The sequence below is a fragment of the Agelaius phoeniceus genome, chromosome 7, assembly GCF_051311805.1.
Source record: "Agelaius phoeniceus isolate bAgePho1 chromosome 7, bAgePho1.hap1, whole genome shotgun sequence".
Classification (NCBI taxonomy): domain Eukaryota; kingdom Metazoa; phylum Chordata; class Aves; order Passeriformes; family Icteridae; genus Agelaius; species Agelaius phoeniceus.
Window position 1 is genome coordinate 11,346,826 of NC_135271.1, and position 25,529 is coordinate 11,372,354.

General features: G+C 51.0%; 2 protein-coding genes across 2 annotated transcripts; both read left to right on the forward strand.

Moving 5' to 3' along the window:
- Nucleotides 1-1,805: 1,805 nt before the first annotated feature.
- ASB18 (ankyrin repeat and SOCS box containing 18) lies at nt 1,806-14,129 on the forward strand. The gene is made up of 5 exons (XM_054653121.2): nt 1,806-2,046; nt 3,368-3,635; nt 10,773-11,271; nt 12,792-12,905; nt 13,944-14,129. The coding sequence occupies exons 1-5, from the start codon at nt 1,806-1,808 to the stop codon at nt 14,127-14,129; spliced, it is 1,308 nt and encodes a 435-aa protein (XP_054509096.2).
- An 8,785-nt stretch (nt 14,130-22,914) lies between these two features.
- Nucleotides 22,915-25,051, forward strand: GBX2 (gastrulation brain homeobox 2). Its single transcript, XM_054653107.2, has 2 exons — nt 22,915-23,616; nt 23,836-25,051. Exons 1-2 carry the CDS (start codon nt 23,121-23,123, stop codon nt 24,357-24,359), a joined length of 1,020 nt encoding a protein of 339 aa, XP_054509082.1. The 5' UTR covers nt 22,915-23,120; the 3' UTR covers nt 24,360-25,051.
- Nucleotides 25,052-25,529: the final 478 nt, after the last annotated feature.

Consider the following 25,529-nt stretch of genomic DNA (forward strand, 5'->3'; position numbering starts at 1 on the left):
CCCTGGCTGTGCTTCTCCCTGCACCTCCAAACCCTCTGCTGGGCTGGCTGAAGGAGCCCAGGGGGGTTTTCATGCCAGGGCAGTGCTTGGGGGAGGTGGCTCAGTCCATAGCAGAGGGGGAGTGGGCACTGAAAGGCTGGGTGCAGCAAAACAGCAACCAGTGGTGAAAGCAGAAGGGAAAATGAGAGGTTTGGAGGCTCCAAACCAACACAGAGGATGGGCACAGCCAGGTGGGAATGCCAGCCTTGAGACCAAGGGGAAAAGAAGGAGAAAAAGGAAAAACCACATAGGATGGTCTCAAATTATCTCCCAGTGCTGCTCCCACGAGCAGGGCCCTTAAGGGGGGTCCTTCACCAGGAACCCCTGAGCTCAGCAGACCCCATTCCCAGGGGTCCCAGGATGAGGGGAGAGATGAGAATCTTGACTCCATGTTTCTGAAGGCTGATTTATTATTTTATGATATATATTATATTAAAAGAAAATGATATATTAAAACTTACTAAAAGAATAGAAGAAAAGATTTCATCAGAAGGCTTGAAAAGAAAGGAATGGAATGGTAATAAAATCTTGTGACTGACCAGAGAGTCTGAGCCAGCTGACTGTGATTGGCCATTAATTACAAACAACTCACATGGACCAATCCCAGATCCACCTGTTGCATTCCACAGCAGCAGATAACCATTGTTTACATTTTGTTTCTGAGGCCCTCCCAGCTTCTCAGGAGAAAAGATCCAAATGAAAGGATTTTCCATAAAATGTGTCTGTGACACTCACGGGCACACCAGGGAGTTTCTGGGGCTGCAGGGCCAGAGCTGGGTGTCACCACAGCCATGCTGGGGACACACACACACAGGAGACCCTCAGGTGCCTCCGGCAGCACAGGGGGTGCTGGCTCAGGGATGCTCAGGATCCCCAGGAAGATCCCAAAATGTTCTCCCAGCCTCAGGTGGGCTCCACAGAGAGGGAGTTCCAGCTCTGGTGTAACATCCCAAAATGTGCTCTGAGCAGGTTTATTCCCCACAGAGCTGGGTGGCAGGGCTGGGAAGGGGAGGCTTTGTCACCCAGAGGCTCCCAGTCAGTCACGAGATGCCAGTCTCTATTCTTGTCCCCAGCGCGGATCTCTCCGGTGACCTTGGGGAAAGGGGAAGTGGGAGCAGGGAATGCTCTGCTGGCATCCAGGGCAGCTTTCTCTCTCCTATACAAGGCACTGTCTGGGGAGCAGCTTCCCCTGCCAAAGCCCCAGGAGCATTTGTACCTTGCTGCAAGGGCCATCCCAGCATTCCAGGCTGGGCCAGGAACACGTAGCCCAGATTTTTCCACATTGCAACCACAGGATTGGAATCTCGTATGAGAACCGTCATGAAAAAAACGAAAATGGAGGGGGGAAAATAAAATCCTCCCAGAGCTCAGAGGACCCAAATAAGGTTATTGGGTCAGAGGACACAAATAAGGTTATTGGGGATGGACAGACAGCAGTTGACTAAATTTCTTTTTTTTTTTTTTTTTTGTTTCCTAAACTTTAGGCACTGTTTCCCTCCCAGCCTAAACACTTCTGTCTCAAGTTGGAGCCTCCAAAAAATCCAGCAGTTTAATCCAAGACGTGCTGCTGCAGCCTGGCCCAGTGACCACCTGACCCTCATTGTAGCCCATGTCCATCATGCTCCAACCCCTCTGGAGATATAAATACCCCACAACAGAGCCTGGACTGGATTATAAGTAGACAATGAGCCAAGAGGATGGAACCAATGGGCTATAAAAGCCTGGCCACCCCCCCAGGCAGGACCTGCACACCAGGAAGCACTGGCATGAGCCAGGCACCAGGAGCTGGGACAGTAAAGCTGAGGATTTCCTCCAAGTTGGACCCGGAGCATCCCTTGGGATCTCGTGCTCCCATCGCCAGGTTCTACACAGCCCTGGTCACAGGGGACCTGAGGAGCCTGCAGCTCCTGACTGAGAGGTACCACCAAGATGTCAACCTGGTCTTTGAGATCAGTAAGAACCAGCTGGAGTGGCAGGTGAAAAGCCAAGCCTCCTATGGACTCTCAGGTACTTTTCCTTTGAAGGCCAGGCCAGGAAGATGAAGTCAGTGGGTGTTTACTAACCCTGAACAGGAGAGGTGCAGTGCATCTTGGTGCCATTAGTGTGCCCAAGGTTTCTGGTTAGCCCACAGTTCTGGTCACTAATGTTCACCACTTTTAATATTCTCTTCTGCTCCTACTAACCCAGTGGAAGTGTAAAATCAGTGCATCCACATGATTTCTTCAGGCTGGAATCAGGCATTCTGTATTTTGGGAATGCTCTCAGGAGGGCTCACAGCCCAGATTCCTCATGGTCCTATCAGGAGGGATAAGATGCCCTGAGGTGATGCTCCCCATGGCCCCAGGTGCTCAGGAGATGGTCCAGGAGGTCCTGGAGCTGCTGGGAAACCCAGTTCCTCTCTTTGACTCATTCCAAACCCAGCACATCCCAAACCCAGCCCTCCATCACCCTCCCACCTGGCTTGGGTGCCTTCACTCCCAGCAAAGTCAGCTTTTCCTTTCCTGGGGAATTCTGAGCTGCCTTTTAGCTCCTGCCAGCCACTTGCACATGGGGCTGCAAGCCCTGGTGGCCAGCAGGGCGTGGCTTGCCCACCTGATTCCAGCTGGAATCCCACTCCTGGATGAGCACACACTGAGGAGGTTTTGTTTCCCTTCCTGCTAACTGCAGCCAGAGCCACTGAGCTCAACCAGCCCCTAAAGCTGCCAGAGAAAAATGGGAAAAGAGGAGTCAGGAGCTGCCTCCACCACCAGGCTGCAGGGAAGGGGAGGGGAATGCAGGGGCAGGAGTGAACCAGGTGCAATCAGAGCCCCATTTATTGTATTTGCTGGGAAATATCCCAGATGAAGGCAGGAATGATGGATCTGACTCCATGTTCTCAGAAGGCTAATTTATTATTTTATAATACTATATTATATTAAAGAATGCTATGCTATACTAAAGAATAAAGCAAGGACACTTACAGAATGCTAAAAAGATAACAATGAAAACTCCTGACTCTGTCCAGAGTCTGACACAGCTTGGCCCTGATTGGCCAAAGAGCCAAAACAACTCCCAGCAGAATCCAATGGAACAATCACCTGTGGGTAAACAATCTCCAAACACATTCCACATGTGAGCACAACACAGGAGAAGCAAATGAGAGAAGAATTGTTTTCCTTTTCTCTGAGGCTCCTCAGCTTCCCAGGAGAAAAACCCTGGGCAAAGGGATTTTATCAGAGAATGTGAACGCCACACCCATTCAGGGCTGTGAGTGCCACAGCCATTGAGAGATGTGAGTGCCACACCCATTCAGAGGTGCAAATGCCACAGCCATTCCCTTGTCTCGCAGGGCTGTGGGCTCTGGAGGAGCGCCTGGAGCTGAGCTCCCCTCTGTGCCTGGCCGCCCGCCACGGCCACCCCGACTGCCTGCGGCACCTCCTGCGCCGCGGGGCTGACCCCAACCTGGCCCCGGGGGGAGAGGCCCCCCTGCACCAGGCCTGCCTGGGGGGGCACAGCGACTGCGTGGAGCTGCTGCTGGAGTACAGGGCCCAGCCCAACCTGCTCAGCGAGCGGGGCACGGCCCCGCTGCACCTCTGCACCTCGCGGGATTCCCTGCGGTAAGCACGGCACCCACCCGCTGCTGGGGCTGGCATGGGGCTGGGATAAATGGGAGGTGTCCCTGCCCTGGCATGGAGTGGGATGGGTTTGGATTTGAGGTCCCTTCTGTTGTAGTTGAGATGGAGACAGATGGAGACACTCTATACTAAAGCAGGCACCCCTGATGATGAGGAGAAATGATGCATCTGATTCCACTGATATCAGAAGGCTAATTAATTACTTCATTACACTATATTATTCTCTACTATAGTATTCTATACTATATTTTATTGCATCTAAACTGAATCTGCCAAGCACTCGACTCAACTGCCCAGAATCTCGGGACTGTCAGCCAGCAGTCCCGACACACACACATGGATTCACTTGGCCAATGAATCAAAACACTCACACCAGAGTCCAATCCCCAACTGCCTTCAGGTAAACAATCTTCCACTGTGCATTCCACTTGTGAACAATCTCCTTAATTTTTTACTGACAACAAGAGGAGCAGTAAATGAGATAAGAATTGTTTTTTCTTTCTCTGAGGTTCAGAGAATGCGAATGCCAGAAATATCCTTGGGAAGTTGTGCCTTGCTTTTCTCTGTGAAGAGAAATGCGGCCACAACACTCCATTTCCAGATGGCTTCAAACTGGTTTTATTCTAGCAGGCATGCTTTTTAGACATTCTTACAAAGCTCAGAAGTTTACACTTTACTCATTGGTTAGAAAAGACAGAGTGATTATTTATTGTATTTGTGGGGTTCCCAGATGAAGGCAGGAATGATGGATCTGACTCCATGTTCTCAGAAGGCTAATTTATTATTTTATAATACTATATTATATTAAATACTTTACTAAACTATACTAAAGAATACAGAAAGGATATTTACAGAAGGCTAAAAAGATAACAATGAAAACTCCTGACTCTGTCCAGAGTCTGACACACCTTGGCCCTGATTGGCCAAAGAGCCAAAACAACTCCCAGCAGAATCCAATGGAACAATCACCTGTGGGTAAACAATCTCCAAACACATTCCACATGTGAGCACAACACAGGAGAAGCAAATGAGAGAAGAATTGTTTTCCTTTTCTCTGAGGCCTCTCACCTTCCCAGGAGAAAAATCCCAGGAGAAAAATCCTGGGCGAAAGGATTTTTCCAGAGAATGTGAATGCCAAAATTATTGGAATAGGCAGTTGCAGGTTTCTCTTATTTATTCTCTTATTTATCCTTCTTTCTTTCTTGGTTTCTATGTCAACGACCTTGGTAGGAAATTCTTTCAGGGGCAAACATGGGTCCCCTTATCAAACATGGATCTTCTTCTCGAGCTTCTCCCTGGCTCACAGAAGTTGCTGTAAAACCTCTTCCACCCAAACCTTCCAACCCAAACCGTTCTGGCATTCCGTGTTAACCTTGCTGTGCATCCCCTGTGCACACAGCCCAGGAGCTCTGCCTGTGGGAAGCAAAAAAGATGCCATGATCCACGGCAAAGCTTCCCACATGCTCGCACATCTCCCCACTGCCACAGCGGAGACAAAAACAATTTTAGTGCCAGGCACATTGCAGAGCCTAAGTCTTCTCCCCATGGACAGCCCAGCCTCAGCCTTTCCTTCCACCTCTTTCCTGACTATTTCCCCTAAAATCAGTGTGTCCTGCAGCCCAGACCCAGCGCACATCCCAGGAGATGCTCAGGATGGGTTTATGGGATGTGGAGCAGTGCTCCCACCCCCTCACCCCACACAAGCCATGTAGGGATCCCCCTTGGTTCACAGGCAGGGCTGAGCTCCTCCAGGTGCACCCACATCCCACCCTGGATCAGCAGCACACAGATGAGCATTAAAATTGCCTGGAAAAATATGGAAAAACACAGAAAAATATGTTTCTGTAGGACTTTAGGTGCCTGGATAGCTAGACACATGGAATCAGGATGTTTTTTGTTTTTTTGTTTTTTGGTTTTTTTTTTGGTTTTTTTTTTTTTAAATAAAGAGCTGGAAAGCCAGCCTGGCTTCCATCCTCTGCCCTCCAGGCAGGCAAGATTACCTGGAAGTAGGTGGTGAAAGCGAGGTTCCAGCTTGTCATGGACAGGGAGAGAGTTCTGGAGAAGAGAAGCAGCCAGAGAGGGAAAGGTTTGATCCCTGCTCATCAATAAGAGTCTCTGCAGAATGTCCAAAAGCCAGCTATTAATCAACTCCTGGTTCAGCCAAAAACATCTGGGGATGAATCCAGCACATCCTTGGTGCTGTGAGGGCTGGAAGGAGTGGGATGGGAGAGAGAAGGTGCTGCAGGCAGCTCTGGCTTTAATTCCTTCACCTGAGCGCCCTTTCCACCTCCAACCTCATCCTAAAACCCCAGTGCTTCCCTCATTTTAGGCTGCCTCTCCTGAAGAGTTGGGGCCACCAAACCACCCCAGGGCGTGCAGAGGATCTCCTGGACCACAGAAGTCTTTGCTTCCAAGCTGGGAAAAAAAACAACTGTTTTATATAGATGCATTAAAAACGGATCTGCTCTCACTGATTTGCATGTTCCATTGCCTTGGAAGGCAGAGGGGGATGGCAGCACAGCCACCAAGGGGATCAGATAGCCCTGAGGTGGCAACAGCTGAGTTGTAAGGCCTGGAATATTGGGGCTTTATAATGGAAATGCTGCGAGCCCCTTAACTGCGGCGCCCGGCGCTACGGGGGCTTCTACAATAACTGAGCCAACTCCCTTGAAAGATCAAAAATTAATAGACATTTCAGACAGGGTTTGAGGTTTCGACCACTGCTTTTTCAATAGCAAAGACTTTGCTAAAGTTAGAGACTGAGGAGGTCAAGCTTTGGGTAACACAAACATTTCCTCTTTGATTAGGGGGAGACTACTTTACCTCGCCTCCTTTTTTTTTATTTTATTATTTTTTTCATCGAGTAGTAGATTTTAGGTCATCCTTAATTTTTTACTGACAACAAAGAGCAGGTCATTGACCTACATAGAGAGCTATTTTATTTTTCTCCCTCTTGATAACAATGGCCAGAACACCTATGTGCCAGGTTCCTCTGTATTCCCATATACTCGGCAATTCACCATGGGGGCAGGACTTAAAACCTTTGAGCCTCTCAGTGACTGGGATAAAAAAAAATTATCTGGGCTTCCTTCCAGCCATTTGAGCTTCAGAATCCATGAGATTTCAACAAAAAGGATATCAGAGCTTTAATCTAGGAGCTTTTTGAAGAGATGGAAAAAAAAAAGTTCCAGTAAAGTTCAGTCTTACCTTCTTCACTTTAGGAGCTGTTCATGCCAACGTCGGCCTATTTAGTAGAGTTCCTCTCCTTGACCTCTTTTTTACAGCCGAGATAATTAACATGGTGGGGTAAGATGAGTCTCTAAATTCACTGCACTCTCTCCCTGGCGCTCTCCCTTTTCCCTCTTAAAGCTGGGGATGATTAAAGGAGCCTGCCTTTATTGGCACCCCGAAAAAAAAAAAATAAAAATAATTGAGGGGGAGAGGAAGAGCCTCGGTGGCGGGGAGGGGAGGGGAGAGCAGGCGTGGGCCTGGCAGGGATGCAGGACACAGCTCCTGCCTCCCATCACGGCAGGGAGGGATGCTGAACATCTGCAGAGCCCTCCTCCAGGTCTCCCTGGATGTCCCAGGCTCCCCTCGAGGCCAGGGAGAGCCTGCCTGGAGAGGAATTTCCCTTCTCCAGCCTCACATGGAAGGAAAGAGCTCGGCAAGGGAAGAGCTCTGGGAAGCCAAGGGATGGGACAAGGAGATGTCACCCCCGCTTCCAGCTGAGCAATTCCCTTCTCTGAGCCTTCCCCCCACCCTGGGAGCTGGAGGCAGAGTTCTCCCCAGAGGGGAGGGGTGGGGGATGGAGGGTGAGATGAGTCCATGCAGGAGCTCAGGGGATCCGCTCCAGGAGCGCTGGGATGGGGAGCAAGCACCATGGACAGGGGGAATGGGAGGAAGGAGCAGGAAACAGGAGCCGAGCAGGAAGGCAGGAGCCTGAAAAGGCCAAGACAAGGCTCCCAAATGCCAGGAGATGGGGACTGACCCAGAGGGGCCGGGTCCAGGCACTCTCCAGCTGTTCCAGCACCATCCTGGGCACTCTGCCCCTGTGGCTGTGGGAATGAGCAGCACTGCAAGGGAAAAAAGGCTCAGGGATATGAAAAGCCAGCATTTAGCATCATCTAGTGCTAAACCTCATCCTCTGCTCTGTTCAGCCTTGCTAAATACAGCACTGGGAGCATTTGGAGCCATTGTTTTGGGAAGCTAGGCAAGAGCAGCTCCTGACTGGGTCCTGACAGAGAAATGAAGAGCCCAGAAGCAGCCACAGGGCTGGCCCTGCCCTCTGAGACGTGACAAAATGAGGGCTTTCACAGATAAACCTTGGGGATGGGAGGGAAAAACAAACAGGAGGTTTTTCCTTAAGGAAACTGGGGCCTGAGTGGGTTTTTGGGACTTTGGGAATTTCCCTGCAGCCTCCGCTGCCCCAAGCTCCTGCTCCTCCTGCTGGCTGTTCTTCACATCCCATTTCTAACAAATCCCACTTTCCCAGCTTGGGTGGTTTGCATCCCAGCCAGTGGGAGCCATCCTGGCATAAGGAGGATGGGCACATCCTGCCCTGGCTCTCTGATGGGTGAAGAGATTTAAAAAATCAATCCCAAATAATTTTCTCCCATTCCATTTGATCCAGGAGCTCAGGGCAGGGTGAAGGTGGAGCACCAGCACCACTCACCCCAAATTCCCTTTACCTTAAGAGGTGACTTGTCCAGCAAGGGGATGTCACCCATTACCTGCAAATGACTTGGAAGGGAGTTTAAATTAGTCAAAATTAGGGGCCAGGCTGGATGGAAAACAAACTTACCTGTTTTGCCACTGAATTTCTGCTGAGATAAACAGAAAGCTGAACTCAGTATGCTCTTTCAGTATTCCCAGAAAACTGGAGAGGAGCCCTTGAAAAAGCAGCAACCATTACTGGGCCTTATTTAATGGGATTTTAGTCCAATCTGGTGGCAACAACCAGGCTGTGAATGAAAATACAGGAAGCCAGAAATGCTGGGGAAATGTTGGAGCTCGTGAATTCATCAACAGAGATTTTAGAGTTTAACCAGAGCATCTCCCCAGAACCTGCTGATGCCCAGGTATCCAAACAGGAGGCAAAGGCTCCTCCCAGGCTCCCACCTTTTCCATTCACTGGAAGAGATCTTCCCTTGTTCATAACTCCCTGCCAGCATTCCCTCTGTGCCAAGGGAGGAGCACCCAGGGGGAAAATCCAATATAAAGCAGCTTGGGTTTCTTCCAGCACTTGAAAACCAAAAAGAAAATCCCTCCAGGGATGCAGCCCCTGGGAAGGATGGCCTTTCCACAGGAGAATATTTGGGATGTCCAGCAGGAGATGAAGAGGAGCTGAGCTGCAAGGGTGGGGTTCTCTGTGAGGGAAAAGCCCAGGGCACAGTGAGGGTTCTGGGCTGGGTGCAGCCCCTGGCTCTGCTGAGGGACAATCCCTCTGTGCTGCCTGTGCAGGTGGAAATCATCATCCTGGGCACTCTCACCCAAACCAGGGCAATGTTTGTGCCCAGGTACAGCTGCCTCCTTGCCTGGGAATGCTTTAAGCATGATCTACCCCCCAAAAAAGAAAAAAAAAACAGAACAAAAGGGGATTTTTTTCACAGGCTAGGCTGCTGCATTTTTGCAGCCAAGTCAGCAATATTTTTTTTTCCCATTTTTCCTTGCAGGATCATCCTTTAGTTTGCCCTGAATACATTATTTTAGGGTGCAGAGCAACCTGTGACATCAAGATTAAGCTACTCTGGAGAGGTCCCCAGAGAATAATCATAATCAGGGCTACAAATTCCCTGGTGACAAGGATGGCTAAGACCAATAAAAGAGACCAAGTGTTTGAGTGATCCCCTCAACAGCAGCCAGCAAGCCCCAAAAAAGCCTCAGGGAAACAAAACACTCTGAAGAAAGGGATTCAGCATCCTCATGCAAAAAATGAAATTGGAAAGTGGGGGTCTGAGGATTTTGGGAATGGCACAACCCCACCTAAATCCACTCTCAGGCAACCACAGCCTAAGCAGAGCATCTGTGGTGGAGCCTCTGGCTCCCCTGGGAGGTGCAGGGAAAGATCCTGAAGGGATTTTTCCTGGTATCTCAGGTTTGAGGTGCACAGGAAAAGCAGCTCAGGGAGGTGTTTATAGATTCTGCTCTGCCAAGGACAGTGAAAATCCTCCCAGCAAATCCTTGGGGAGGTGATGAGGCAGGTCCACAAAAAGTCAAGTATATTGATATTAGTGTTAGCATTATTAGCATTATCTCATTATTTTATTATTGATATTTTCCCCACACATGTTAGCATTCCCCTGGGCCAGGAAAAACAAGCAATATCCTGGTGCTGTCCTTCCTCCCTGGGGTTCCTCTTCTTCCCCATCCCTGCTGCTGGAAGGATCAGGCTGGGACTTCTCTCCCCCTCATCCTGCTTCTGTGTCAGCCCAGACCCTCCCCCAGGGCTCCAATGACACCTGAGCTGCAAGAAAAATGAAAATTAGAGAGGCAGGAGAGGATTAAAGGTTGGTGCTCCTCCCTTGGACTCCGTGATCCCTGTGGGTCCCTCCTAGCTTGGGATATTCTGTGATCCTGTGAAAACACAATCCTCTGGAGCAGGAGCACAACACAGGTGTGGGGTCCCTCCAAAGGGGAGGGAAAATCCATTTTCAATCTAAGCAAGTGGGCTTAGGATGGTCAAGGAGTTCAGGAATGGTCAAGGATAGTCAAGGATAGTCCGGGACAGTCAGCATAGTCAAGGATGGTCAAGGACTCTCAGGTGGTCAAGGGTGATCAAGGTGCTCAAGGATGGTTGAAGACGGCCAGGGTGGTCAAGGATAGCTGAAGGCAGTCAAGGATGGTTGAGAATGGTCAAGGTATTCAAGGATGGTCAAGGATGGTCAAGGCAAAGGACAGTCCAGGATGGTCAAGGATGACCATCCATGCATGACCCTGGTCAAGGGGCAGAGGGCGATACCACTCAAACTACCGCTGCCCTCACTGTGGAGGGCACCAGGGCACAGTACCACCCTCCCAAAAATCCCAGCTCCAGCATGACTTCCCCCCTCACCCCACACCACCTCCTGCCCCACCATCCCTCATGTCTCACCCCAGACCACCCCAAACCCCTTCCCACAGGTGTGCCAAGCTCCTGCTGCTGCACGGGGCGGCCGTGGAGCTGCCGAGCGAGGCGGGAGGTGACACAGCCCTGCACGTGGCCGCCAGGCATCGTCTCTGCCACCACGCCCGCCTCTACCTGCAGCGCCGCGCCCGCGTCGACGCCCGCAACGCGCGCCAGGAGACGGCGCTGGGCGTGCTCTGTGGGCAGGCCCCGGCCCAGGACGACCATTCCCTTCAGCTTTTCCAGCTGCTGCTCAACCACGGCGCCGACGTGGAGGCGCGGGACGAGAGCTGGAGACGGCCCCTGCACCGGGCCTGCGGGGCGGCCAACGCCGAGCTGGTGCGGCTGCTGCTGCAGCGTGGCGCCGACGCCAACGCCATCGACTACGACGGTGTGTCCCCGCTGGGCTGGGCCCTGCAGGCTGCAGCCTCCCGCCCCGAGCTGCGGCCACACCTCACCGTGCAGCTGCTGCTCAACCACGGATCCCAGAGGATTTGGCCCCAGGCCTTCATCAAGGTACCTGCCCCAAAATGGCGCCCAGAAAATTTGGCCCCAGGTCTTCATCAAAGTACAGGCCCCAAAATGGCGCCCAGAGGATTTGGCCCTCAGCCTTCAGCAAGATACAGGCCCCAAAATGGCTCCCAGCAGATTTGGCCCTCGGCCTTCAGCAAGGTACAGGCCCCAAAAGGGCTCCCAGCAGATTTGGCCCCAGGTCTTCATCAAGGTACAGGCCCCAAAATGGCTCTCATAGGATTTGGCCCATGGCCTTCAGCAAGGTACAGGCTCCAAAATGGCTCGCAGAAAATTTGTCCCCAGGCCTTCAGCAAGGTACTGGCCCCAAAATGGTGCCCAGAGAGCACCTGGCATGCAGGGGGTTGAGGTTGGATGTGGTTGTTAATTGTTGTGGTGTTGTTGAGGGTCCCCAGGATGAGGTGACAGAGAAGAATTGACTCCAAGTTCTCACAAGGCTGATATATTATTATATTATATTATATTATATTATATTATATTATATTATATTATATTATATTATATTATATTATATTATATTATATTATATTACATTATTATATGAAAATTATATACTAAAACTACACTAAAGAAAGAGAAAGAATATAGACAGAAGGCTAGACAAGAATGGATAATAAAAAAACCCGTGACTGACCAGAGTCCTGACACAGCTGGACTGAGATTGGTCATTAAGTTAAAGCAATTCACCTGCTGGGTAAACAATTCTCCAAATCACATTTGCTCCATGGAGCAAATCCATGGAGCACAGGAGCATCTGTGTCTGTCGGGGTCACCGCTCGCCATGGTGGATGGATGGCTCCATTTTTAGTCCTGGTTTTCCTAGGACTGAAATGTGCTTTTGGCTGGAAATTTGTATGGGTTTATCTTTTTCCCCCCTTCTAATTGTGCTGTAAGTATTGCAGTCCAGAGGAGCAAAACATGGAGTAGCTGAAGCTTCCCAGTTTCCCAGGAGAAGAAATCCTGGCAAAGGGATTTTTCATAAAATCTGACAGTGACAGTTGGGAGATTTGGGACATCTGAAGGTGGCAGGGTGGGAGAATTTGGGAGAGTTTCCCATTCTGGGCAGGAGTTGGGCAGTGATGAAAGTGAAGGCCCAGCAGAAGGGCAGGATGGAGCCAGCACGGCTCAGAGGGGTTTTTCCTTGTGCACTGGAATTCTAGGGAACATCAGAGACAGGCTTGGCACACGAGCTGCCTCGTGGCTCTGCGTTCCATTGATTTTACATCAAACCATAAAGAAAATATTATCATGCCTTGTCAGGCACAAGCCAAAAATGTAAATAAGGAGCAAGGGCTGCATCCAGAGGAAAAAATGCCTCAGCAGAGTGGGAATTCCCACTGCTCCAAAAGGCACCAGGAGAAACCCCACACCCGCCCCATCCCAACACGGGGGGGCTGTCCCAGCCTGGAGTGGGGTGGGGTGGGACAAACCCTGGCTGCAGCAGGTGGGTGTTGTCCCCTCTGGCCCTGCCTCTCTGTCTGAGCCCTCCCATCTTCCCTGGACAGGTGCTGAAATCCTGTGCAGCTGTGCCAGAGGTCATCGAGGTCCTCTTCAACTCCTACTCCCAAATCCCGGTGTCCCAGGAGTGGAGGGAGGCTGTGCCACAGGAGGTGTTCCAGGTGAGGCAGCCCTGCTGGTTTGAGACCCAAGGAGGGGGTTTTCCCCAAAGAATTAGGGTTTATTTTCCCCACAGAATAAGGGTTTATTTTCCCCCCAGACTGGTTTTTCCCCCCCACCCAGACTTCACTTGGATGGAGGAAAAACAAAAGGAATTTTCCCTAGAGCAGCACCACACGCCTGATCCCTCCAGGCTTGCATCCCTCCACCTCCATCATCCTCAGACCCCACATCCCTGCCCCAGCCTGCCATAAAATTCACTCTCAGCCTCCAGAAGTGAGCCTGGAGCCAGTGCACTTCCCAGCAGGAGCCCACATCCCTCATTTTGGTTGGAAAAAGCTCTTCCTTGGATGTGCAACAGGTACAGGCAGCCCACTCTGGGGTGATTTGGGATGGCTCCTGGCCCCACAGGCTGTGAGGGATGGCTGGAATGCAAACAAAGCCTTCAGGTGTTCTGAGGAATGGGACAAAGGATTTTTTTCCCCCAAATTAAGGAAAGGCTGAGGCTGCACAGCCCAATCCTGCTTTGTTTCCCTGTTCCCTCAGGGACAGACTCTCTTCTCCATCAGCTTTCTGTGGGATGCTGCTGCACCCTCCCTGAGACTGGCTTCTCCCAAGGTGCAGGAGAATTGCAGCCCACAAGGTCCCAATTCCATAGGATAATTGCAGTCCACAAGGTCCCACTTCCACAGGAGACTTGCAGTCCACAAGGTCCCAGTTCACAGGAGAATTCCAGTCCATGAGGTCCCAATTCCACAGGAGAATTGCAGCCCACAAGGTCCCAATTCCACAGGAGAATTGCAGCCCACAAGGTCCCAATTCCATAGGAGAATTGCAGTCCACAAGGTCCCAGTTCCACAGGAGAATTCCAGAGTCCCTCACCCCTGTGTCAGTGCCCGTTCCCCACACCCACACCTGGGCTCTTTCCCTCTGACCTTCATCCCCAAACACCTCCAGCTCCTCTGGCAGCCAGGAGAGCTGTGATCCCAGGTGACAGAGCCCATGTGGGTGGCACTGTCCCTGTTGTCCCCTCTCTGCAGCAGCACCAGGCGTTCTACGAGTCCCTGCTGGGGCTGGCGGGCACGGCCCGGAGCCTGCAGCACCTGTGCCGTGCCACCATCCGGGCACACCTTGGGGACAAGTGCCACTGCCTCATCCCCCTGCTGCCCCTGCCCAGCGCCCTACAGGAATTCCTGCTGCTGGAGCCCCAGGGAGTGGTGCTGTGAGGGGGCACATCCAGGAGCACACCCAGGAGCAGATCCATGGAGCTCAGGAGCATCCGTGTCTGTCAGGGTCACCGTGGTGGATGGGTGGCTCCATTTTTAGTCCTGGTTTTCCCAGGAATAAAATGTGCTTTTGGCTGGAAATTTGTATGTTTAATTTTTTTTCCCCTTCTAATTGTGCTTTAAGTAGGTTATAAGGAGTAATAAAATTATTAGTGGCTGGTAGGAATAATGCTGATTGTAGAGGATCCCTGCAAAGCAGCACGGGCTGCTCAGGTGTGGGAAGGGAGGGACAGGGCAGGGGACACAAAATCAGCTCAGGGGACACTAAATCAGCTCAGGGGACCCAAATCAGCTCAGGGGACCCAAACCAGCTCAGGGGACCCAAACAAGCTCAGGGGACCCAAATCAGCTCAGGGGACCCAAAGCAGCCCAGGGGATCCAAACTAGCCCTGGGGACCCAAACCAGGGGACCCAAACCAGCTCAGGGGACCCAAACCAGCCCAGGGGACACAAACCAGCCCAGGGGACACAAACCAGGGGACCCAAAACAGTTCAGAGGACCCAAATCAGCCCAGGGGACACAAACCAGCCCTGGGGACCCAAACCAGCCCAGGGGACCCAAACCAGCTCAGGGGACACAAACCAGCCCAGGGGACACAAAACAGGGGACCCAAAACAGCTCAGAGGTCCCAAACCAGCCCAGGGGCCACAAACAAGCCCTGGGGACCCAAAACAGCCCAGGGGACACAAACTAGCCCAGGTGAGCATCAAATTCCCTGGGATAAATGTCACCTGGGAGTGGCACAAGCAGAGGGGCTGTGTAGAAGCCCTCAGCAGGATGCAAAGTCTAGCAGCATTAATAAAGACCCTAAAATTTAAATTCAGTTGTTTTAAATGTAGGAGTCACCCAGGATGTTGTGGCTATTCCATGCAGCAGGGTGACACAAATCCCTGAATCTCCCAGCCCCTCCCATACACCTTGTGCCTGTCACTGTCCCCAGGCTGGCACAGGAGGGGGCTGGAAAACCCAAAATTGTGCAGTTTGTGGTTTCATTTCCCACAGTCACCTCCCAAAGGGAGCAGGAGGAGCCAGGATTTACCCTCAGGCTCCCCAGGTTAATTCCTGCTGAACCAAAGGATGTGCACACGTGCATCCCTTGGGAGAACAGCTGTCCTACCGCTATGGTGCTCCCCAAAATTCTTCCAGTGCTCAATTACACCTGGTTTTGGTTTGGTTAAAAAAAAACCAACCAAAATTATATGTATTGTATTTTTAATATATGAATATACATATTAGATATAATTGTTTGTATATATATATGCATATATATACATATATATACACACATACATATAAATAAAAATATACATATTAGATATAATTGTGTATATATATACACATATGTATACATACACATACATGTATATAATTATAGATATAAAGACATAAATTTATATTTTTCTATATTTATGTATTTGTAAATATAGATATAATTTTATATATAAATAAATATTTTTATACAATTCTTAAAACATTTTATATATTATATATATAAATTTCATTTTATGTATAGTTATTTATATTTTATATATGATTTTACACATCATATTTATATATATAATTTTGATATTTATTTCTATATAGAAATAATATATAAAATTTCCTTTTCTATAAATATTTATATTTTTATATGTAATTTTATGTATAAATATATATTTTATATATTTTTCAATATTTATCTATATATAAAGTGCATATATTATATTTTATATAATTATTTATATTTTATATAATTATTTATATTTTAATGTAATATTTATATATAAATATTTTATATAAAAATATATTTATATATTTCATATAATATCTTCTATGTAATATTTTTATATTTATATATAATATTTTTATTTACATATATATTATATATATATAATATTTTTATATATATGGATAACTCTCATTTTTCCTGTTTGGCTGGACTTTGCATCCCTGGCTCCCAGAGCTGCTGCCCTTGGAGCATGGAAATGAGGAGGAGAAGGAATTAAAGGAATTCTTCCCCTCTCCCATCTTCCACCTGCTGCGTCCCTGTCCCTCCACGGACAGCCCGAGCACTGCCAGCCCTGCCCCGCCTTGTGTCCCCAACATTTTGTGCCTCCCGGGGTGGCCCCATCACCAACCCCCGTGCCCCTTCCGTGCCTGTGGGACTCCGGGCTTTGTTTTGGTGGGAATTGTCGGGGATTCAGGCAAATCCCATCCTGGCTGAGCTGTCACCCTCATATGAACCAAGCCAAGCTCAATGTCGCTGCTCCTGTCATCTTTGTCATCTTTGTCACCTTTTACCTCCGGGTGCGCGGGGGGGACACAGAGAGTGCCACCAGGACACCCCAAAAACCCAAATCCACAGGGGTGGAATGGGGAATGCACCTCAGAGGGGACACGAGGGGACAGAGGGCGACAGAGGCGGACACGAGGGGGACAGGAGGGGACAAGAGGGGACAGGGGGGGACAGGAGGGAACAGAGGGTGCCAGGGAGGACAGGAGGGGATACGGGAGGACAGGAAGGGACAGGAGGGACAGGAGGGGACAGGAGGGGACAGGAGGGGACACCAGTGCGGGGAGGGGTGCGCGGCTCCCCGCGGCCGGCAGGGGGCGCGCTTTGCTCGGCCGTCGGGGGCAGCCGGGACCCCCCGAAAAGAGGCGAAAAATGAGATTTAGAGGCCAAAAAAAAACCTCTAAAAAATGGACTCCGAGCCCTTGGGGCTGGCGGGGGAGGTTCTGCCTTCGGTTCGAGCCCTTCTGCCGGCGGCGGGGACAGCGCGGCGGCCGGAGGGATGGTGCTGGTGATGATGATGATGATGCTCCGGGTGGGATGATGATGATGATGATGAGGCTGATGATGATGATGCTCCGAGTGGGATGATGCTCCGGGCTGGGGTTGATAAGTTTGGCGGGCGTTTTATAAATATATATATATATAGATTTTTTTTAGATTTTTTTTTTCCTTCTTGGCAGCGCCTTGTTTTGATGCAGATGTTCTCGTTTTTTCGGTTTGGTTTTTTTTTTTTTGGAGGTTTTTATTATTATTATTATTATTATTATTATATTTTTGGCTATTATTATTATTTTCCAGCAGCTAAAGACGGGAGGTCACATTAACTTCTAATACGGAGACACATAAAAATGCGATTATGCCTGCTAAACAGAACACAGTAGGCTGCTAGTTAAGACAATGAGATTTCCAGGAAGCGATGCATAAATTCTTCAAAAAATGACACATTTTTCACGTTTCATTCCAATTAAATTACTGAGGCAGCTAACACAGCGCTGCACACGCCATACATTTGGGGGAAATGAAGGCTTTCTGTGTTTTTTCTCTTCTTCTTTTTCTTTTTTTTCTCCTCTTTTTATTTTTTTTTCCTTTTTAAGTAGATCTGGATGTGCGTGTTTTGTGAAAGACGTTTAATATTAAGCTGCTATTAAGGCAAAAAATGTCAGAGACCTTCCTCTCTCCTCGAGGATTTTTTTTCCTTTTTTTTTGTCCCCTCTGTGTGTGTGTGTGTGTGGTTGGGCTGCTCCTGCTCGTTTTCCCACCCTGCGGTATTAAAGCACCGATGGTCCAGCTGCAAAACAATTTCCAAATAATGGGAATTCCCCGCCCTGCTGCACACACCTCTCTGATTGCAAGGAGCTGGGGAGAATTAAGGAGTGATGCGCACCCTCCCACCGGAAAATAAAAATAAAAGAAAATAAAAGTAATAAAATAATTTGGGAAAAAAAAAAGGTTTTGCCGTCCCGTCTGGTGTTTTTGCCCTACCCGGGCACCCTCTGGAGCAGGATCCAGCCCCCCCGGGATGCAGGGGGGTGGTGATCCCGCTGGGAAGCCGAGTTTGCCTCTCACCATCTGAACAGGGGGCTCGTCAAGGCGATAATCAAACCCCGAAGTGGCCCCGGTAATGAAACAGCGTTTGATTTCCTTTATTTATTTATTTATTTCAATTTTTTTTTTTTTTTAAGCTCGGGCTGCGCCGGGCGATCCGCAAAGCGCAGATACGAATCAGAAATGAGATATTTTTTTTCTTTTTTTTTTTTTTTGAAGTCCTAATGAACCTGATTGCAGGAACATTTATAATCCCCCATGGCTTTAAATGAAATCAGATATAATCAGGAGCTATGGGGAAAGGGAGTGTTTACAGGCAGAGATTGGGAAGTGCTGCTGTATTAGCAAAGATGCTGCTCCTTCTATTGATGTCTAAAATGATGGATAATGTGAGAATGGCAAATATACTATTTGTCTAATGGCTCTGCAATTAAATTCCCCTGTAAATGACCCATGCCTCATTTCATCCTAATCTATGGAATTTTGATTGAATTCGTCAGCTCTAATTGAAAAATACTGCACTTTAATGTCTGCACTGCAGTTTCAGGACCGCGCTGGTTTTAATGAGACGGTGCCCCTCTGACCCGGGAATATTTTAGACTTTTAGTCGGAATTTTTTTTTTAATTTTTTTTTTTTTTTTTTTAACCCGGCCGATTTCTCAACTCGATTCCACGAAAAGCCGGGAACGAGAGGGTGCGTGGGGTTTGCCAGCACTGAACTCTCCGTGGCGATGTGTTTGGTTAAGATCCCCTGGAAGGCTCTTAAAATACTCGGACTCCACTTGTTTAAACCTGTATCCATTTAAAATAATTTTTAAAATAGCCTATTTGCCATTATCCGAACGAATTTCGGGATAAGAGCCGGGATTATGGAAGTCAAATTTCTTTTTTTTTTTTTTTTTAACCTGCACCATGTTATTTTTTACCCTTTTAGCCTTTTTTTTCCCCCTTACCCGAAAATCCCGAGCACCTTCAAGTTTGTTAAAAAGGGAAGGGGGGAGGAGGGGGGGGGAAATTAAAAATAAAACCAGAAAAAGAATAAGAAGCGTGGAGTGGAAGTGGGGGAACCCCCGGGAGGGGCTGGAAGGAGTTCAAAGGGGAACACGCGAAGGAGTTAATGGGATTAAGCGGGGGATGAGGGGTTTGGGGATTGTTTCGGGGTTTGGGGATTGTGTTGTGGTTTGGGGATTGTTTTGGGGTTTGTTTTGCCTTTTTTTTTCCCTTTCCCCTGTGCAGGGCAGGGGGGAGGAAGGAGGGGGTTCCACGCGTGGGGCGGGGGGCGCATCCCCCGTGCACAAATCCTGAAATCCCTGAAATCCTGCCCTCCCACCCTCTGGCTGCCAGCTCCCAAAACTCTCCCAAAATTCCGGGATAAGCCCGGGAGCTGCCTCCATTCCCCGCGGGAGGAGGAGTGCGAGCCGCGGCCGCATCCCTGATTTTGGCTCGCACCTGCATCACTGAGAGCTCGCTGATTTTTGGGGGGTGATTCTGGTCATTCTGCTCAGGGTCTCCTCTATTGCTCACCTCCCTCTCCTAGGGGAAAGAAAATAATAAAAAGAAGACTTTAAAAGCACCGCAGGGTGATGTGGTTTGGGTGATTTTGGTGGCGTTTCCCACGCAATTAAAATTTCCCCGGCAAATGCAAGAATTAGCTGGAGAGAGGCTCTGGAAGCCCGGGTTTTGCTTTGGAGAAGATCAGCCGCTGCAGATCGGAGCTGGGGGTGCCCAGGGGAGGGTGGGCAGCGATCCCTTGGCAGGGCAGGCGGGATGTGCCGGGCTGGGGATGCTGTGCCCGGGGCATTCCCACCTGGAGGGGCTCCAGCGCATCCCAGCGCTCCCTTCTCTCCAAACTGCATCCCCTGCCTGCCTCCAGTTGGGGTTAAAACCCCAGGAAGGGATCACAGCCACCCCACAAACCCTGCCCGCTCCCAGCATCGCTGCTGCTCCTCCCCTGCGAGGTTTTTTGGGGACAATCCCTGCCCGAAGCCTCCTGCTCCTGCTCCATCCCGGGAGCAGCGTTTGGGTACCGCATTTCCAGCTGGAGCCGGGGCTGCTCCCTCCCCGCGGCCCAGCCTGGGGGGAAAAGAGCTCCCCGACCAAGCCCGACCCTCTGGAGCGCTGATTCCCACCAAATCTTTGGGGTTCGCCCCCTTTTTTGCCTTTTTTTCCCCCTCGCTCCCTCCTGCTCCACTCCCTGCCACAATCGCGCCCCGCTCGCTCCTGCCACAATCAGGGATCGCCGAGTTTGGTTGGGTTTTTTTGGTTTTGGTTTTTTTTTTTTTTTTCTGTGTTTTTTTTTTTTTTTCCTCCGGGAGAGAAAAAAAAAAAAATCAGCTAATTATGTGCCGAACAAAAAGCCCATTCTTGCCCGAAATAATGCTGCCGTCCTGCAAAGGCACTTGTTTGTGGGCAAATTTTGAAGGGGGCTGACAATAAAAACAGCTGCAGGAGCTGCCTGTTGGTACACATAGCCATTCCTAATTATCCCTGCCCTTCCCGCAATCCTGAAAAAATGGGATTTTTTTTTTTTTTTTTATTTTTTTTTTGCCCCTCTCGGCTCGCTTGGCTTTGCTCCCCGCGAGAATTCCCAGGTTTTTGGGGTTTTTTTAGCATGGTGGAAAGGGAGGGAGGAAGGAGAGGGATGCGATCGCAGAGTGGAGCACGGGGAAAGAGGGAAAAGGGGGAAAAAAAATGGGAGAGGAAAAATCCACGAAGCATCCACGAGGAAAATGGGAAATCTCCCCGAGCTGCTGCACATATGGTGGCCTCCGCAAGACGGAGCCAGGACATATGGAAATGAGCTGGAAAATCCAACTTTTCCCACTCCCTTCAAGTCGGAGCTGGGCCCCAAAAGTGTTTGTGCACGCACATCACACAAACCCCCCTGCCCATCCCCAGCCGCAGCTGCTCCCCTGGCCATGCCCCCGGGAAAATCCTTCCCGCACAGACCCCAAAATCCTGCTGGGGGTCAGCACCCCAAAAACTGCAGAGTGGGAGCCGGATGCGGCAAAAAATGCGCCGAGACCCTCAAATAATAACCCGCCCCCCCTTGTTTAATTGAAATGAACGTTTTCAGATGGTGGCTGGGGGATAAACTGACCCAGATATCCGGGCAGGGGCCGGGGAGGCTCCCAGCCCCACGCAGCGGGATTTGGGAGATTTAGGGGATTTGGGGGGCTGGCAGAGAGCTTGGCACCGCAATCCCACACGGGTTGGGTTTGGGGTGATCCTGGGGAGTTTTAGGGGGCTCCGTGGTTGTCCGCAGCGCTGGCAGGGTGGCACCGCAGGCGCGGTGTCCTGCGCGACATGTGCCACCCTGGCTGGCACAGCGGGGGATGCCCAAGAGGGGGCTCCTGCTGATCCCGGCTTTTTGGGGACCCTTCCCAAGCGGGATCTCCTGCTGATCCCGGCCTTTTGGGGACCCCTCCCAAGCGGGGGCTCCCGCTGATCCCGGCCTTTTGGGGACCCTTCCCAGCGGGATCTCCCGCTGATCCCGGCCTTTTGGGGACCCTTCCCAGGCGGGATCTCCTGCTGATCCCGGCCTTTTGGGGACCCTTTCCAAGCGGGATCTCCTGCCGATCCCGGCCTTTTGGGGACCCTTCCCAAGCGGGATCTCCTGCTGATCCCGGCCTTTTGGGGACCCTTCCCAAGCAGGGGCTCCTGCTGATCCCCGGCTTTTGGGGACCCTTCCCAAGCGGGATCTCCTGCTGATCCCGGCCTTTTGGGGAGCCTCCCCCCGGCCACAGCCGCTTTGAGGCGGGGTCTGGCTGCAGAACCCCCCAAAGCCAAGCGCAGGGGCACAACCAGCACCATTGTGCCGGGAAATCTTCAACTTCCCAAAGGCAGGAGGGATCCCACCCACCCCCAAGCAACTCCCCTCCTTTCTCTTTTTTTTTTTTTTCCCCTCTCCTTCTTTTATTCTTTTTTTTCCCCCTGCATTTAATTTTATTTTCCAAACCACTTGATCTTTGCTTGGGAACCTCCATTAATTGCCTGGGTTTGCCTCTTCGCCTGGTCCCTTTATCATTATTTATGGCCTTTGAAATTGTGTAAAGTTCCCTTGACGTTCAATTTACAAGTTTGGGGGCTTTTTTTTTTTTCCTTTTTCCCCCTTTTTTTTTTTTTTTTTTTTTTGTTCCAGCTTTTGTCCTCGCCAAAGACGTCGTGTTGGAAAAGGCTTTGAGCCGGCCAACATGAGAAGCTCGCCGGAGAAAAGGGAGCAGCCCCTCCATCGCTTTTAATTCCGCCGTGTTGCTGAATGGCTCTTTTACATAATTGCAGAAGCAATTTCAAAGCCAAGCCAGGGGCTGACTTTACCCAGAACCACATGGAGCCTATTTGGGGGCTTTTCAAAAAAAAAAAAAGAGAGAGAAAAAAAAAAAAAAAAAGAAAAAGAAAGGGGGGGGAAGAAAGGGGAAAAAAAAGAAGGGAGGGGGAAAAAAAGAGGGGGTGAGCGTGAATTAAAAAACAAAAAAAAAGAAAAAAGGGAAAAAAGGAAAAAAAAGGAAAAAAAAGAAAAAAAGGAAAAAAGGGGAAAAAAAGGGGAAAAAAGGGGGAAAAAAGAAAAAAAAAAAAGGAAAAAAGGAAAGAAACAGGGAAAAGGAAAATGTTTCGGGAAAAGGGCTGTTCCAGGGTTTGGGAGGCAGCGCGGGGCTGTGCGGGGGGGGGTTGTCCCGGCCCGGGAGCCGCGGAGGTTCTGCGGGCGGTCCCGCGTGGGCCGCGCCGTCCGGGGCGCCGTGAATGGGGCGTGTCCCCCGGGGCGTGGCCTCGCCGCCAAGCCCCGCCCCTTCCTCCTCTCCACCAATGGGCGGCGGCGGCGGCGGCCACGTGGGGCGGGCCGGGTTCCCAGGCGGCCAAAATGTGAATGGGCGCGGGGCAGCGCGGGCGGGCAGAGCGGCGGCGGCGGCTCCGCGGGGGCGCAGCGCGGGCGGGGCGGCCCCGAGGTGCGGGAGCTGCCGGGCCGCGGCCCCGCTCCGCCCCGGCTCGGCCCAGCGGCCAGCACGCCGCCGCCGCCGCCGCCGAGCAGCGGCAGCAGGATCGGGACGAGGAGGAGGAAGAGGAGGAGGAGGAGGAAGGTGCCTGCTCTCCCGCTCGCTCCCGCCGCCGCTCCGGCATGAGCGCGGCTTTCCAGCCCTCGCTGATGATGATGCAGCGCCCGCTGGGAAGCAGCACGGCCTTCAGCATCGACTCTCTGATCGGCAGCCCCCCGCCGCCCGCCCCCGGGCACTTCGTGTACACCGGCTACCCCATGTTCATGCCCTACCGGCCCGTGGTGCTGCCGCCGCCGCCGCCACCGCCGCCCGCGCTGCCGCCCGCGCTGCCCCCCGCGCACCCGCAGCACCACCCGCTGCCCAGCCTGCCCTCCGGCTTCTGCTCCAGCCTGGCCCAGGGCATGGCGCTCACCTCCACGCTCATGGCCACGCTGCCCGGCACCTTCCCCGCGTCCCCGCAGCACCAGGAGGCCGCCAGGAAGTTCGCGCCGCCGGGCAACTTCGAGAAAGCCGAGGGCATCCCCCCGGACGGCGGCGGCGACGATGGAAAAGCTTTCCTGGGCAAGGACGGCGCCCTGCTGCCCTTCCCCGCCGCCGACGCCGTCCAGGCTTCCCTCGGTGAGTGAGGGATGGGGGGAAGCGGGAGGTGATGGGGGGGACCGGGCAGCAGGGAGGGCTGAGCTCTCGGTAACATCGGAGCGAACGGAAGATGCGTTTGCCGGTAGATAGGGAAAAAATGAGGGAGAATAAAAATGAAAAAAGGGGGTGGTCGAAGCATGGTTTTTGGGGCGCTGGGATGGTGCGCGATGCTAACGCGAGGCCTCTGCTCCCTTCCAGCCGGGGCTCTCCGCGGGCAGGGCAAGGAGGACCCCAAGGCGGAGGAGGAGGCGAAAGGCAAGGAGGAAAGTTTCTCCATGGACAGCGATCTCGATTACAGCTCGGACGACAACATTGCCGGGCAGGCGGCTCACAAGGAGGAGGACTCTGGCACCGCGCTGGAGGAGAGCCCGCAGAACCCGCCCAGCTCCGGCAGCACCACGTCCACGGGCAAGAACCGGCGGAGGCGAACAGCCTTCACCAGCGAGCAGCTGCTGGAGCTGGAGAAGGAATTCCACTGCAAAAAGTACCTGTCCCTGACCGAGAGGTCCCAGATCGCCCACGCCCTCAAACTCAGCGAGGTGCAGGTGAAAATCTGGTTCCAGAACAGGCGGGCCAAATGGAAACGGGTCAAGGCGGGCAACGCCAACTCCAAGACGGGGGAGCCCTCGCGGAACCCCAAGATCGTGGTGCCCATCCCGGTGCACGTCAGCAGGTTCGCGATCAGGAGTCAGCACCAGCAGCTGGAGCAAGCCCGACCCTGATCCCTGTCCCTCCCTCCTCCCGCGCTCAGTTTTTCACGGGAAAAGTTCCCAAGCCCGGGGTTTGAAGGCGACCCACCCGCATAAAAACAAAACCGAGAGAAGCAAAAACAAAAACAAAACAACAAAAAAAAAACCCAAAACAAACCCACAGAAACCATCAACAACAGCAACCAAAACGCACCGCAAAAAAACTAAACCAACACGAAAAAAAAAAGAACCCCGCGTTGTGAGCGCCTGGTGAATCCCCAGCACGGGCGAACTTTAAAGCGAAACTTTGCGCTCGCCGCGAGGGGAAGAGGCTTGGGAAGTGTTTGGGAAATCTCGGAGCAGGGATATCCCGGCTGGAAGAGGCGCACAGACCCCCCCTCCCCCAGAACAGAGATATTTATTATAGCGAGGCCGCGCTGCATCCCCCGGCCGGAGCATCCCCAGCGAACCCCGCCGCGCCTTTTGCCACCTTTGGGGTTTTCTTTCTTATTCGGGGGCGAAAGGTAAAAAAACATAAAAAACAAACCGACAAAAAGACGAGAGAACAAACAGACGAACAAACAAACAACAAAAAAAACAGCCGAAAGAAAACTCAGAGTTTCATTTCATGCCTTTTTTATTGTTTGGTTTTATTGCCGATGGCTGAGTGGCAGGCACTGGGGAATGAGTTTTTAAAATCTTTTTTTTTTCTTTTTTTTTTTTTTTTTTTTGCCTGGCTTTCTGTCGATTTGGTTTGCCTATTCTACCAAGCCATGTTTAAAGGAGAGAAGGGGAGGGAGGGTGGGGAAGGGCAAAAAAAAAAAAAAAAAAAAAAAGAGAGAAAAAAAAAAGCAGCACGATCTTCACTATTGTGTTTAATTTATTTCAATGTAGCTTATTTCCTTATAAGTTATGAAATTTAAAAGCAAACTAAGTCTTGTGAATAAAAACCGACAAAGAAACAGAAAAGACTTTAAAGACAAAAAAAAAAAAAAAAAAAAAGCCAAAAAAAAGCCCTCGAGCCCCCGGCTGTTCTGTCCAGGATTTGGCGTTGAGCTGATTTTCCTTTCCCCTCCTGCGCTGCCGGAGTGGAGTGATGCTGCTCTCGCCTGTATTTTCGATTTTCTGCTTTTGTGTTTGTTTTTCATATTTTTGTAGCCACATTTATTGCCGGGGAGGGGGGAGCCGGGTGGAAAACTTTCT